The sequence below is a fragment of the Acipenser ruthenus genome, chromosome 21 (assembly GCF_902713425.1).
Source record: "Acipenser ruthenus chromosome 21, fAciRut3.2 maternal haplotype, whole genome shotgun sequence".
Taxonomy (NCBI): Eukaryota; Metazoa; Chordata; class Actinopteri; order Acipenseriformes; family Acipenseridae; genus Acipenser; species Acipenser ruthenus.
In genome coordinates, this window is record NC_081209.1 from 2668504 (window position 1) to 2683828 (window position 15325).

The 15325-nt window shown below is 45.9% G+C and overlaps 2 protein-coding genes across 3 annotated transcripts in view; both read left to right on the plus strand.

Annotated features, from left to right (window-relative positions):
- The window catches only part of LOC117963071 (beta-adrenergic receptor kinase 2), a 57510-nt gene extending 51187 nt beyond the window's left edge, over window positions 1-6323 (plus strand). For both annotated transcript variants that reach the window (XM_058994295.1, XM_034901570.2), the window contains 2 exons: window positions 458-571; window positions 796-6323. In XM_058994295.1, the coding sequence (XP_058850278.1) occupies window positions 458-571; window positions 796-957 (276 nt within the window). In that variant the 3' untranslated portion in view covers window positions 958-6323. The remainder of the gene's footprint in view (window positions 1-457; window positions 572-795) is intronic.
- A 3087-nt stretch (window positions 6324-9410) lies between these two features.
- LOC117426818 (unconventional myosin-XVIIIb-like) overlaps window positions 9411-15325 on the plus strand; it is a gene marked incomplete at its 5' end in the record, with an annotated part of 38295 nt that continues 32380 nt past the window's right edge. The window contains one exon of the mRNA XM_058995622.1: window positions 9411-9716. Coding sequence (XP_058851605.1) covers window positions 9411-9716 — 306 coding nt within the window. The remainder of the gene's footprint in view (window positions 9717-15325) is intronic.

Genomic DNA, 15325 nt, shown 5'->3' on the forward strand with positions numbered 1-15325 from the left:
CAAGCTGCTTTTTTGAGTCCACTTTGCCAGTACAGGTATCAGTTCCAGTGGAAACAAGGGATCTGATCCTGGAGCTGAAAGCCCAGCTCCTCCCCTGACTCTCTGTGTGACCTTGGGGCAACTCGCACGCCCCGCGCCCTTAGTGAGAGCCCCACCATACATCTAAATAAACTGAATGACAAATAAATGAATGAGTGAATTGCCAATAAGACGCCATGGTGGCTCGTGTCTCTGTGTGCCAGCTCACCTGTTGTCCCATCGCTGCTGCTAAATCTGGAATTCTAAGACCCAGAGTGTCCTGAAGAACGCAGCTGCTCACTGAGGAACGGCTGCAGCCCACTTGAGATGTTCTGGCCCTGAAACCCCAGCAGTCCCTGCTGGATTGTTACACTGACCGAGGCAAACCCAGTCATAACACATTTTCTTTTCTTTTTTTTTTTTTCTTTGTAATTGCCAGCAAAACTTGCTAACGATGGAGCAGATCGTGTTGGTGGAGGATTCGCAGATTAAAGACAAGAAGTGCATCTTGTTACGAATTAAAGGAGGGAAGCAGTTTGTCCTGCAGTGTGAGGTAAGGCGCGCTGGCTGTGGTGTGGTGCAGTGCTGGATGGCTACTGCAGAGGCAAGGCCCACCTGTCTGTCCCTCTGTTCCACAGGAACCCTCCCCTTTTTAAACTGTTTTCATTTCATGAAAGTGGTGTAAATTATTCACCGGTGTCTGGTGCCTTGGGAAATAGGGGCGTTTCTTTTACCCCATTGTGCTGGGTTGCTGACCTCTGTGCTTTGTCTTTGCAGAGCGACCCCGAGTTTGTGCAGTGGAAGAAGGAGCTGACAGAGGCCTTCACTGAGGCTCAGAAGCTGCTGCGTCGAGCCCCCAAGGTGATCAGCAAGACCCGCACAGCCGTGGTGGAGCTTTCCAAACCCCCACTCACTCACCGGAACAGCAACGGCCTCTAGAGAGAGGAGACCGAGAGAGTCTGGAGAGGGGGAGAGCGAGCGAGCGAGCGAGAGAGGAGGAGCTGCTGCTGCCGCTGCCGTCATCAGGAGACTCCGATATCACCTCATTCGTATAGTTTATTTAGTTATTTGTTCACCAAGTCTTAAAGCAAACCAGCAGCAGCAACACCACCAACAACAATGACAAAGCAAAAGACAAGGATGTGTGTAAATATTCGTTAACATATCGGAGGATTCGGATGTGATGTTTCTCTCCCTGGACTGGGGGAGGGTTTTAAAGACTGGCCATGGGACTGTCTTTGGCTGTGCTGTGTTCCTGTATAATGGAGCTGGTGCCTTCCTACCAGGAGTAGGTTGGAGCTGCCACAGCGTAGCTTATTCTCCAGCCCCCTCCCCCTCTTAAAGCACCTTTACTGGTCCGGTGCACGCCCCCCACCCTGTGATGTTGGTGGAGCGGGATTCAGAGGAGCGGATCAGCAATGGGAATGCTTTGTTTGCCCACCAGGGTGGCCTTTGAAAGCAGCTTGCGGCAATGATTTTTTAAAAAATTTTATTTGAATTATTTTTTATTTTTTAACAAATGCACAATTAAAAAAAAAAGGTTCAAACCTACTTGATTCTTTTTTTTTTTTTTCTCTTAAAAATAAAAAATCGAAATCGATCCGAATCATAAAATGGAAAGCGACCCTGGGGAGCTGGTCGGTGTGTGTGTTTGCTTCTGCGAGGCGTGGCGGCTGCTGCTGTTCTATCCACCCCCACCCATATCTCTCCTTGCTGAGGAACGCTCTCTTTGCACTTTCTGCCCCAGACTTTGGGCAGTGCTTTTTCTTGTGGTTACATATCTGTCCTAATTAACGCATCTGGCAATAACTTTGATCTGCACTGGCTTGGCGTGATCGAGAGCTGACTGCTGCCTACTCTCCTGTCTACTTGTACTGCTCATCCTGTCGCATGACTGAAGACAGAGACGCCCATTCCCGGACACAACCAAACCAAAAACCAACCTCATCCGCAGCCTGTTAAAGACAGCTGACTCTCTGCCTCTCTGGAAGCTTTGCTGGCTGGACTGTGCCATAATAGGAGGGGTGGGGGGTGCTGGTTATTTGCTGGAATGTACCACAGTCTGAGCTTTTGGGTGGGGGTGTTGATTGTTCACAGTGTTTCTTTATCAGAGTATTTTTTTTGTTTGTACTCCATCGTGGAAGGTGGGGACAATGTTTCATCATCCTTTCACCACAACGTGCAAAAGTGCCAAGGGCCTTGAACCTGAGACCTTTCTTTGAATATTCCAGCGAAGGTGTACATACTGTTCGAAGACTGCAGAGATGCATTGCAGCAATGCAAGAAAGCCAATATGGTTAGCATTCAGGGGTTCCTATAGCCTCAGAGGTCTTCAACCAGAGATGGGTCTCTTCACACAAGCGATTCTGATTGGGCAGGACCACCCCGCACCTCTGACATCACTGGAGCTGCAAACGCTTGTGCGAGTGTCCCAGAGAGCTGAGAATCTGGCTGCTCGCTGAATGCCTGTGTATCTATAATCATAAACTGTGTATGTATATATCGACCTGTCTGTCTGTCTGTTTGTCTGTGTTGCGGGGGTCTGTCGGCGCTTTTGAAAACCTTCCTTTTACAGGTCATAAAAAACTGTGACTGAATGACCCTTTGGGTTTTATGGCAGTAATTGCTTTGCAATGGTGATTCATCAAAATAATCAATTCCAATGATCTGAAATAGAAGTGCTGTGTATGTGAAAGGTCATTTCTCAGTCCTCCTTGTGGGTAAACCGTACCTGATAGTTTTCTGTGTTTGTTGGTTTAGTAAGACAGGAGCATAAAACCGTGTGTGCGTGCGTGCGTGCGTTTGTGCGTTTCTATGTATAGTGTTCATATTTATCCTATAATTGTAGTTAGAATAAAACCTTGATGTATTTGATGACTCTAAACCTGGAAGAGAGAACATTGAGATCCAGGTTTGTCTTGGGAGACACCAAGCCCACCCAGGACAGACCCTACTTTCAGAGCCCTCTCTGCCCCTTTGACAATCCTCATGAATTCACACCATGTTTTAACCACTGCACTCCATTAGCCCAGCGTGTTCACATCAGTATCCGCCTCAGGGACTGCACTTGTAAGCTGTGGAGTGATTCTTCGTAGCGATGCAGAGTTCACACACACAGGCGGAGTAGCTTGTTGTGGCAGTCAGTGTTAGCGCTCCAGTTTAACCAGAGAGGCTCCTCTTTGTAGGTAGAGCGTGTTCTCTGATTGCGAGTGCAGCAGTGCAGAGAACCGGCTCAGGACAATCCGAACCGGCTGCTTTGCTTGTTTCCTTCCTCGTGGTTTTTTCTCCGTTGCCACTCGGCTCCCTCGTACATGCTGTTAGTGTGAGTGTGTTTGGGTGTGAGTCTGCAGGGGTGTGCAAGTAGTGTTACTTCATCCAGGGTATTTATTAAAGGGTCACCCTTTCAGACAGGTGCGACTTACCATCCAAGGAGGACTCTGAAATTCCCTTTTCATATTCACTGTGTGTTTGGGACCACAGCCAGGATTTCAACCCAAATGTGAAATCAGGATCCTGCCAGGTTTCAAAGTAGTTAATAACCACGTCCCTACTCCCTGTGCTCTCTCCCAGCTTTATTTATTTAAGTGTGGAAGCTTTCCAGAATATATATTTTTTGGGGTCTGTAACACTCACCTGGGGTCCTTTTCATATCCATTCACCTGCACCTGTTCTTCACTGACTGCAGTAGATACATAATGAACTGGTCTCTCACATCCAAGGTCCCGGGTTCAAATCAAAGCAGAATTTGCAAGCCATAGAACTGGCCAGTCACTGTTATATTCGCTGGGCAATAAATGTGTTTGGCTTAAAATATTGTGAGTTTTTTAATGTTTTTATTTGATGCAGTCCTGACCCTGATAGGCTGCTCTTTGTTTAGAGCAGGGTGGTGCAGTGTAATTAATAAGTGGAGAGCACTACAGAGTGAGTTAGTGGGTCTCAGTGGAGTTCTGCACAGGATCACAATCTGCAGTTCAGTATGGAGGAGACAGCTTGTCAGGCTCAGAGTTTTTATAAACAGCATCCCCACTGCCCTGTACACAAACACACACACACACACACACAAACACACACACACACGCAAACAGAGAGAGACACACACACCACGCTGGTAGAATCATTGGCCCGTAGTGAGATTTGAGCTTGTGACCTACAGATGTGAGAGTGCCACTTCTAGAAACAGCGAGCTGTGTATTTTTTCTTGTTCCTATTTTGATGTGACTGCACCCAACCCAAACTCGCTAAGCCAGGGGTGGCCATCGATGGCCCTTCCAGTCCTTGTTCCAATCCTTATTCTAAATGAACTGGACCAACTAAACCTCCATCCAGGTCCTAGAGTAGTGCATTATTTCACTGCAACCCTGCAGTGGAGTGACCCTCCAGGACCGTGCTTGGACACCCCTGTGTGAAGCCATCCGACGGTACGCTAGCGGGCATCAGCAGCTCGCAAGGGGAACGCTTGTGTGTTAAACTTTCACCTGGATCCAGTAAAAAAAAAAAAAAAATCTCTTTTATATTCTTATTATTCTTATTATTTTAACTGTAAGATGTGACCCCCCCTGTATTTCAAAGTGAATACGTGCTTGAATATAAAGGGTTATCGCTTGTACTCCAATCATCCGCTGGTGTAATATCACGGTGCTGCATATATTCTGCTCAGTTTCATTGTATGCGCAGGTTTTGCCCTTATTTTGAGATTTTACTATTATTATTATTATTTTTTTGCAATTCTTTTGTTTTGTAAATTTTATTTGGAATCTTTTTACGACACAAAAATGCAGTTTTATTTTTGGTAAGTAAGCGCTGTGTAGCTGGAGAGCAGATTTTTATTTTTAACAGAAAAAAGGCATATATGTTATTTATTGTAACTGAAGTCCATCCATTTGTGTGGCTCTCTCCCGGGTCTGATGCAGGCGTTTGCTCCGTTGCTCTGTATAGCTGGTTAGTTCTAGAGCCAGGGATGCTTGTCTTTGAGAGAGGGAAGCTGTGTTCTTCTGTCCTGGCTCCCTTCGCTACAGCCACACTGCTCCTTGTTGCACAAACTCATTCACAGCAAGTGACAGTGTTCTAAAACATTGTACGCGTGCACACCAGGAACATGAAGTTGGCACATCCAGCTTGTTTTTCAAGAAGGACTCAGGAAACAAAGTAGACAAACACACTTTTAACATGATAGATTCGCTCACACATTTCTCTTTAATCAGCGATTGCATTGACTTTCAGCAAGAAAGTCATTGTGAATGTTTGAATTTACCCAGTGAAGCTGGATTTCAAATGTCAACCGGCAACTGATTCCAGCATTCAGGAGCTCTACATTAAAAGAAGTCTCATAACAGGAATATACAGTTCACATCCATCTGTTTACTAACGCTGCACAAAAACAAGCCCCATGGACTGGGAGCACTGTGTTCTCGGGTACATCATGGGTGTCCGCTAGAGCCGTGAGCTCCCAAAGAGACCTGGGCTCCGAGTGTGGCTGCATGTGCCTCCTCACTCAGGCACTCGCGTGCCTGTGCCTCCTCACTCATGTCAAAGTACAGCCGTGCTGAAGTTAGAAGTGCTTCCAATCAGAACTCGAATGAAACCAAATGTTTTTCTTTGGTGTGATCAATGCGATGTTCTGTAACCCTTGCTAACCTTGTGCAGGGTTCAGCACTGATAGTAGGACGGGAGGGGTAATAGTGAATCCCCTGTCAACTGTGGAGCATTTCAAAGCAAGGAGCACCAGCTGGATGAAGTGTTACAGCGCTGGGAACAGTACAGTACACAGCAGTCCCTTCAAAGACAAGCGTTGTTTTTTTGTTGCTATTTCGCTTTTCTAATAGATTTAAAAAAAAATGCAGGATTTCTTTTATCCATATATGATATGTGAAAACATATTCACATGAAAAAAAAAAAGATTTATTTAAATGAAAAAAGAACACCAATGAACTGCTATCAATTTGTCTGTGAGCTGCCAGTGGGCAGCACACCTGTAAATACCTTTAGATATTGTAACTATGAGATACAGCATTTGTTTTATTATTCTGGTTTTTGCTCTTTTTCATATTTATTGTCTGACGGAGTTTTAGGCCTCCAGTTAAAGCAACTCTGCACGTTTGAAGTAGATCTCCCTGAGATGTGCTGTGTTTATTCCGAGTTTACAGTCGTTGACGGTTCTTCGTGATGTGCCACACCTAGCAACTACTACTGTTTTGGGGTTTTCTTTATTCTTTTCATTTGGAACAGCTAGGGATGCTTCTGTGTGTTGGTCAAACTGCTCATATAAAAGGAATCGTTCCAATAAAAGGCCCCTACGTGTGAGTCTGTTTCTGTGTGGGTCTCCTTCTCTTGAGCTCTGTGTCACTTTTTTGTTTGTGAAACATACAGTTTTAACCCTGGAATGCCTAAGCATTCTTGAATTGAAAAGGTTTATGAGACTGGATTCCGTTTCATGTACAAAACACATCTTCCCCCCCATGTCTGTCAACACATAGTGTTCTGTGTATGAGAATCTGTGGCTGGCGAGACTGGATTTAAAACATTAATATAGAGGGGTGGCTAAGCACTGTATCAGGTGTAATACAGGAATGGGCATTACAGGGTTAAGAGTGAACGTCAGGAGCATTGTTTGGTATTGCGTTAGTATTTCTAATATGAACAGTGCAGTACAACCTGTCTCTACAGTCGCCTGTTATTCCCAGCCAGTAAACCCCAGAAAGGATTTAGTTTGTTGGTTTGTTTCATCACAGTGAAAGCGAGGCACTTTGAACAAGCAGACACAGGTGTCTGAGCCTGCTCCCCAACATTGTAATTCAAGCTTCTTCCGTCACAGTCTGGTCAGTGAACATGAAACTCCTTATCAGGACATTTCAGTGTCTCGGACTTCTGTACAAAGTGCAGTACACAGCACCCCGCTCCTGTTCACTGCTGTTTTCTGGAGGTGTAATCAGTAATACTGAAAGAGTTCTTGAAACTCAGAGTACCCTTCTGCCACTATCCTCCTAGTGGGAGCTTCCCTGACTCACAGTGCCTGGCCTGTGTAGTGGGCTGGGTATTCCCAGCCCCACTGCTCTGCTCTCCTCTCCTCCCAGATTGCTAGCCTGCACTACAGTGACACAGACACAGTTGCTCTGAGGCTCCTCTTGATCTCAGGTCTGCACAACACACCCACCCCCCAGCTGTTCCCATCAATCAGTCCATGCAAGCTGCCCGCCCTTAGAGACTGTTGCTAGGGTAAAAATATCTGCTGTGTTCCTGCTGGGCTGTGATTGGCGAGCGGGGCTGTGAGGGGAAAGCTGTGTTGGAAGGCAGATGTATTTATACAGCGATGCCTCCACTGCGAGGAGGCACCTGTTTCAGCTCTCGCCACACGTACAGCCACTCAAGGCTTGCTGTAAACCTGCCTTTCACTGATTCTGCACAGCGTTCTCAAAATGATTCTGCACTTAGTCAGTAGGTCACTCTGTAAGGCTTCTGTGGGAGAAAACATTCGCCACAGATTAGCAATGAAACTTGGCATGTGGAAGCACCAGCTGATCATGAGTGATACACGATTCAAGATGTCTGTGTTACTGTTTAATGCAATGTAAAAAAAAAGTGCACTTCCCTTTACACTCACCAGAGGGCTGCATCAACACCCTGGATCCATCCATTTGGTTTTCAGGACCAGGTGAGTTTATCAGGCAGTACTGTACTGCACCATCGTGGTCAAACCGGCAAACTGTTCTTTTTCACAATCTAAAGACACTGCTTTCAGCTTCATGCAGTTGCTGCCTACAGCTTGCAGTGTGAATGACTCCTCAAGACAAGAAGTGGGGGGACAGGAAGGGGGGTATTACAAAGTGCAATGAATGAAAATAAAGTTTACATATTGTTTGTTTTTTTTCACCTTATATTTGTCCACCTTATATTGTGAACTTGCTTTCACTCCAGTGCCCTCACATCCCAGTCCTGTGGCAGGTCTGACACGGTGCCCTGCAGTCCCCTGTGTGCTTTCATTCTACAGTCAGAGGCGAGGGTCACAGAGGGCATGGTATCTGTGCACCAGGCTGCTCCTAATCACTGCTGTTCAGACAGTGACTCCTGACATTCTGGAATCCACACCGAGTGCCAACGCTTAACATTCCAGCCCTGTCCCATATTCTCTCTGAGCAGGACGGTAACACAGGCTCTGAGGCTGCACACAATCCCAGCACCCTTCCCGATCAGACCCACCGAACACACCTGCCTTCACAGACAGGGAAACGGGCTTACTCAGCACTGCCATCAACTGCAAAATGCATAGGCATAGTTTAAAAAAAAATTACATGATAAAAACTTTATTTTACAAACCCGGAAATCAATCACATCTTGGTAATACAATTAAAGTCAGTTTTGCAAAATGAACAGTTGCTTCGAGCCTGAAGGAGTTGAAAGCACGACCCCTAGTTTATTCATTCCTTTCTGAAGAGGGCTCACTGAGAGGGACAGTGTTGATCTCTGAACAGCTTCCTCTCAATGCACAGCACGTTCATAGCTTTAGGATCCCTCCGATGTCACTTCCTGTGCAAGGAAATAGGTTGGAATGTTATGAGGAAATGCCACAAGCCAGGAACTGAGGAGAGAGAGCTGTACTTACAGATAACAAAGCTAGTGAGGAGAGAGAGCTGTTAACAAAGTTAGTGAGGAGAGAGAGCTGTACTCACAGTTAACAAAGCTAGTGAGGAGAGAGAGCTGTACTCACAGTTAACAAAGCTAGTGAGGAGAGAGGGAGCTGTACTCAGTTAACAAAGCTAGTGAGGAGAGAGGGAGCTGTACTCAGTTAACAAAGCTAGTGAGGCGAGAGAGAGCTGTACTCACAGTTAACAAAGCTAGTGAGGCGAGAGAGAGCTGTACTCACAGTTAACAAAGCTAGTGAGGCGAGAGAGAGCTGTACTCACAGTTAAAGCTAGTGAGGCGAGAGAGAGCTGTACTCACAGTTAACAAAGCTAGTGAGGCGAGAGAGAGCTGTACTCACAGTTAACAAAGCTAGTGAGGAGAGAGAGAGAGAGCTGTACTCACAGTTAACAAAGCTAGTGAGGAGAGAGAGAGCTGTACTCACAGTTAACAAAGCTAGTGAGGAGAGAGAGAGCTGTACTCACAGTTAACAAAGCTAGTGAGGAGAGAGAGAGCTGTACTCACAGTTAACAAAGCTAGTGAGGAGAGAGAGAGCTGTACTCACAGTTAACAAAGCTAGTGAGGAGAGAGAGAGCTGTACTCACAGTTAAACTACACACACTGACGAAGGGTGGAAAATACAATCTAAAACCAGGGTCAAGAAAGTTTCACAAGATTTGCAGCCTCCCCCTGCCACTTGTAAGAGAACATGAAAGCCCACTCTCTCTCTCTCTCTCTCTCTCTCTCTCTCTCTCTCTGTTTTCTTCCCCCTATCTTATCAACTCTCCCAACCTGCAGCTGCCAACCAGTGCCCAAACTGGGCTGCGTGGGGTATTTATAACCATGGCTTGTGTGAACTCAGCTGCTATAGTTATCACTCCTGCTCGGCTGATGGGGGCTGGTGTGTGTGTGTGACTGTGCAAGTGAGACTGTGTGTGACAGCATCTCCCAATCACATTGCTCCCTGTCCCATCTGCTCTCTGTCTGTCTGCTGGGCAGCAGGTTCCCATAGCTGCTTCGAGGAGAGAAACCTGAGGATTTCTATTAACAAACGGACTCCTCACACAGGAGGAATTCCACACAAGGTAAAACAAAAAGAAGACGCTAGCCGACCGCCGAGTCGTTTTCAGATTTAAAAAGCTGTTTGCTTTTCAAGTGGGTTTGGTTGTTTGTTTGGAGTTGAGATCAGGCCCGAGAGAAAAGTCTAGCGCTGGTTATTTTTAGCAGCTCCAGCGCTTCTCAGCAGGTTTTGTGCAGCCCTTGCTCCAGTGTCAGTGGCTGCAGAAGCTCATGTCCAGGTTTGGTTTGTTAGAAGCTAGGTGCACAGGACCCAGGGCAGTCACTGCTGTGGAGTTATTAACCCTCCGTGTCCCGGCAATGCTGTACTCAGGCCAGGGGCGTGCTCTGTTTCATCTAGGACTCGGGTACAGTGACTACCCGTTTGCTAGTGTTTAAGAAAGGTGTTTTCAGGCTGGTTTTGGAAAGGGGTGGATGATGATGATTATTATTATTATTATTATTATTATTATTATTATTATTATTATTATTATTATTATTATTATTATTGTCATGTTTTTATGGGGTCATTGACCTAGAACACTGTAACTGATATCCTGGTTATTTATTTTATAATTCTTTAAATTTACCTATTTTTTTATGCATTTACTTTATGTATGAAAATGTCTTTCAGAGCAGGAATGTTATTGCATTGAGTCCCACTGAGATTATTATTATAATTATTATTATTATTATTATTATTATTATTATTATTATTATTAATAATTTCTTAGCCGACACCCTTATCCAGGGCGACTTAAAATTGTTACAAGATATCATATTATTTTTACATACAATCACTTTTTTTTTTCTTACAGCCCCTGAAAGGACATGGCTGTCACAATAGCAGACTTTCCCCAAGTCTTTGATTTTCTTCCACCTATTCAAAATCTAGAAATAAATCTGTACAATATATATAAATTACCTCAAATATAAATGAGCTTATATACAATATAGAAGAATAAAGGAAAATAAATGGATACATAGACTCAATACCATGATGTCTGAAGCTCTAACTAGAAGGAACAGTAGATCGCTACATCATTAACTGTGTAGTAAATGACATCACAAGCACATTAACAGATTTAAATAGAAAGGTGTAGTTACCATGGCATCAAAAGCCCAGATATATCAAACACAGCGAAATGTTGGGAAGGTGGCTCTTTAGAGCAAACTCAGTGGGGTGACTTTGGGGTAGTGTCTCCATGTGTAGTTAGGGCTGTGAAACAGGTTAAGACGAGGTAACTCTGTTTGATGCTGTCTGTTGCTCTAATGTTAAATGTTTATTCCAGTAGGTCACCTATTTTACTGGATGTTCCCGCTTCATTAGAGCTGGGTCTGAGTGGTTAGGTCCTCATATTAATAAGATCTGTTCACTTGCTTCCTGAGTTAAGGCACAGTTGAGATCCTCAAGCAGACCATTCTGCAAACCTGCAAAGCCCTGGTGTCACAGCCCTTAAACCCGCCGTGCTGTAGCTGTGCTCGACACATTGTTAGCCCGTGTCATGGCAGAGTATAGCTGGCACTTTGAGGTACCGCGGTGCAGAACTCAGAGAGGCGTGTGTAACAGAGAGCAGCTTCACGCTCCTCGCTTGTCTCGTCCACTCTCTCACTCTTGTTTTGTTTGTCTAACGTTTCCTCTGCTAAGTTGCGGACCCGACTCCCGAGCCCCCTGTCGTCCCTCAGCTCACAGCCCTGACCACACTCCCCGAAGAGGCTCCTGAAGAACCGCAGTGCCAGCATGGCCCTGTCCTCCCGCCTCGCGCTCTGGGAGCAGAAGGAAGGTGTCCCGGTCTTGCATGTGCCTGCGGAGAGGCTGTGGCTGTGGGCATGGTGCACGTTCCTCCTGGCAGGGGGGCCCCTCTCCCTGCCCTCCGTGTGCCAGCTCCTGCTGTGGTTCATGCACGTCGCCCCTCATGTAACAGCGTGTGCTTGTGCGACATGCAGAAACCCCAGAATGAAGCTAGAGGACGTGCATTGCGACTGGAAGCCTTTCTCACTATCAGTTTTAGGGTCACATTTCTACCACGGGGACTGGTGTGGTCTCCAAGAGTGAAACTCTCAAGAGAAACTGGTGTGTGCTGCATTTCTTAAAGAATTTTACTAAGTTTACATTTTTTATGCAACACCATTCCAGAACTCTAGTTGTCGTTTTTATACAAGATCAGGGACCAATGGCTGCTGTTTTTGTTGCAGAGAAATGTGCATTTTGCCGTAGCTATAATAAACCCATGCAATTAACAACAGCCATATTAATCCAGAGTGAACTGAGACATCATTGAGCAAATGAAACAATGACAATAATGAACTTCTTATTTTCCCTCCTCAGCTAGAATAAAATGAATTGAATTGGGCTCTGACTGAGCCTACAATTTGTGGTTCAGCTTGTGTTCTGGATGTGTTTTAAAGCTGGCTCCTCTCTATTATCAGCAGTGCTTTCAGACGCTGTATTTGGTAGAAGTGTGATCTGACAGCAGTGCCAGTGACTGCTGCAACATTGCACAGCAGGGTCTGTTTGCCAGGACCATCATCTGATATGTTTAGAGTGTGAGGTGGAGATGACACACCAGGTTTTGGAAATCTCACATCATCCAGCAGGTATAGAAGATGCAGCAGATCTCCACTCTTATAATAGACAGCACACAGGGTCTCTCTGCATGCTCTCCACTCTTATAATAGACAGCACACAGGGTCTCTCTGCATGCTCTCCACTCTTATAATAGACAGCACACAGGGTCTCTCTGCATGCTCTCCACTCTTATAATAGACAGCACACAGGGTCTCTCTGCATGCTCTCCACTCTTATAATAGACAGCACACAGGGTCTCTCTGCATGCTCTCCACTCTTATAATAGACAGCACACAGGGTCTCTCTGCATGCTCTCCACTCTTATAATAGACAGCACACAGGGTCTCTCTGCATGCTCTCCACTCTTATAATAGACAGCACACAGGGTCTCTGCATGCTCTCCACTCTTATAATAGACAGCACACAGGGTCTCTCTGCATGCTCTCCTATTCTTATAATAGACAGCACACAGGGTCTCTCTGCATGCTCTCCACTCTTATAATAGACAGCACACAGGGTCTCTCTGCATGCTCTCCACTCTTATAATAGACAACACACAGGGTCTCTAGGCATGCTCTCCACTCTTATAATAGACAGCACACAGGGTCTCTCTGCATGCTCTCCTATTCTTATAATAGACAGCACACAGGGTCTCTGCATGCTCTCCACTCTTATAATAGACAGCACACAGGGTCTCTCTGCATGCTCTCCTATTCTTATAATAGACAGCACACAGGGTCTCTCTGCATGCTCTCCACTCTTATAATAGACAGCACACAGGGTCTCTCTGCATGCTCTCCACTCTTATAATAGACAACACACAGCTAGAGATTACAGTCTGTTTAAGGTTTAACTCTGGGCCAGGTAAAGGGGGCTGCATATCGCACACTAGCTAGAGATTACAGTCTGTTTAAGGTTTAACTCTGGGCCAGGTAAAGGGGGCTGCATATCGCACACTAGCTAGAGATTACAGTCTGTTTAAGGTTTAACTCTGGGCCAGGTAAAGGGGGCTGCATATCGCACACTAGCTAGAGATTACAGTCTGTTTAAGGTTTAACTCTGGGCCAGGTAAAGGGGGCTGCATATCGCACACTAGCTAGAGATGACAGTCTGTTTAAGGTTTAACTCTGGGCCAGGTAAACGGGGCTGCATATCGCACACACGCTAGAGATTACAGTCTGTTTAAGGTTTAACTCTGGGCCAGGTAAAGGGGGCTGCATATCGCACACTAGCTAGAGATGACAGTCTGTTTAAGGTTTAACTCTGGGCCAGGTAAAGGGGGCTGCATATCGCACACTAGCTAGAGATTACAGTCTGTTTAAGGTTTAACTCTGGGCCAGGTAAAGGGGGCTGCATATCGCACACTAGCTAGAGATTACAGTCTGTTTAAGGTTTAACTCTGGGCCAGGTAAAGGGGGCTGCATATCGCACACTAGCTAGAGATTACAGTCTGTTTAAGGTTTAACTCTGGGCCAGGTAAAGGGGGCTGCATATCGCACACTAGCTAGAGATTACAGTCTGTTTAAGGTTTAACTCTGGGCCAGGTAAAGGGGGCTGCATATCGCACACTAGCTAGAGATGACAGTCTGTTTAAGGTTTAACTCTGGGCCAGGTAAACGGGGCTGCATATCGCACACACGCTAGAGATTACAGTCTGTTTAAGGTTTAACTCTGGGCCAGGTAAAGGGGGCTGCATATCGCACACTAGCTAGAGATGACAGTCTGTTTAAGGTTTAACTCTGGGCCAGGTAAAGGGGGCTGCATATCGCACACTAGCTAGAGATTACAGTCTGTTTAAGGTTTAACTCTGGGCCAGGTAAAGGGGGCTGCATATCGCACACTAGCTAGAGATTACAGTCTGTTTGAGGTTTAACTCTGGGCCAGGTAAAGGGGGCTGCATATCGCACACTAGCTAGAGATTACAGTCTGTTTAAGGTTTAACTCTGGGCCAGGTAAAGGGGGCTGCATATCGCACACTAGCTAGAGATTACAGTCTGTTTGAGGTTTAACTCTGGGCCAGGTAAACGGGGCTGCATATCGCACACTAGCTAGAGATGACAGTCTGTTTGAGGTTTAACTCTGGGCCAGGTAAAGGGGGCTGCATATCGCACACTAGCTAGAGATTACAGTCTGTTTGAGGTTTAACTCTGGGCCAGGTAAAGGGGGCTGCATATCGCACACTAGCTAGAGATGACAGTCTGTTTAAGGTTTAACTCTGGGCCAGGTAAAGGGGGCTGCATATCGCACACTAGCTAGAGATTACAGTCTGTTTGAGGTTTAACTCTGGGCCAGGTAAAGGGGGCTGCATATCACACACTAGCTAGAGATTACAGTCTGTTTGAGGTTTAACTCTGGGCCAGGTAAAGGGGGCTGCATATCGCACACTAGCTAGAGATGACAGTCTGTTTAAGGTTTAACTCTGGGCCAGGTAAAGGGGCTGCATATCGCACACTAGCTAGAGATTACAGTCTGTTTAAGGTTTAACTCTGGGCCAGGTAAAGGGGGCTGCATATCGCACACTAGCTAGAGATTACAGTCTGTTTGAGGTTTAACTCTGGGCCAGGTAAAGGGGGCTGCATATCGCACACTAGCTAGAGATGACAGTCTGTTTAAGGTTTAACTCTGGGCCAGGTAAAGGGGGCTGCATATCGCACACTAGCTAGAGATTACAGTCTGTTTAAGGTTTAACTCTGGGCCAGGTAAAGGGGGCTGCATATCGCACACTAGCTAGAGATGACAGTCTGTTTAAGGTTTAACTCTGGGCCAGGTAAAGGGGGCTGCATATCGCACACTAGCTAGAGATGACAGTCTGTTTAAGGTTTAACTCTGGGCCAGGTAAAGGGGGCTGCATATCGCACACTAGCTAGAGATTACAGTCTGTTTAAGGTTTAACTCTGGGCCAGGTAAAGGGGGCTGCATATCGCACACTAGCTAGAGATGACAGTCTGTTTAAGGTTTAACTCTGGGCCAGGTAAAGGGGGCTGCATATCGCACACTAGCTAGAGATGACAGTCTGTTTAAGGTTTAACTCTGGGCCAGGTAAAGGGGGCTGCATATCGCACACTAGCT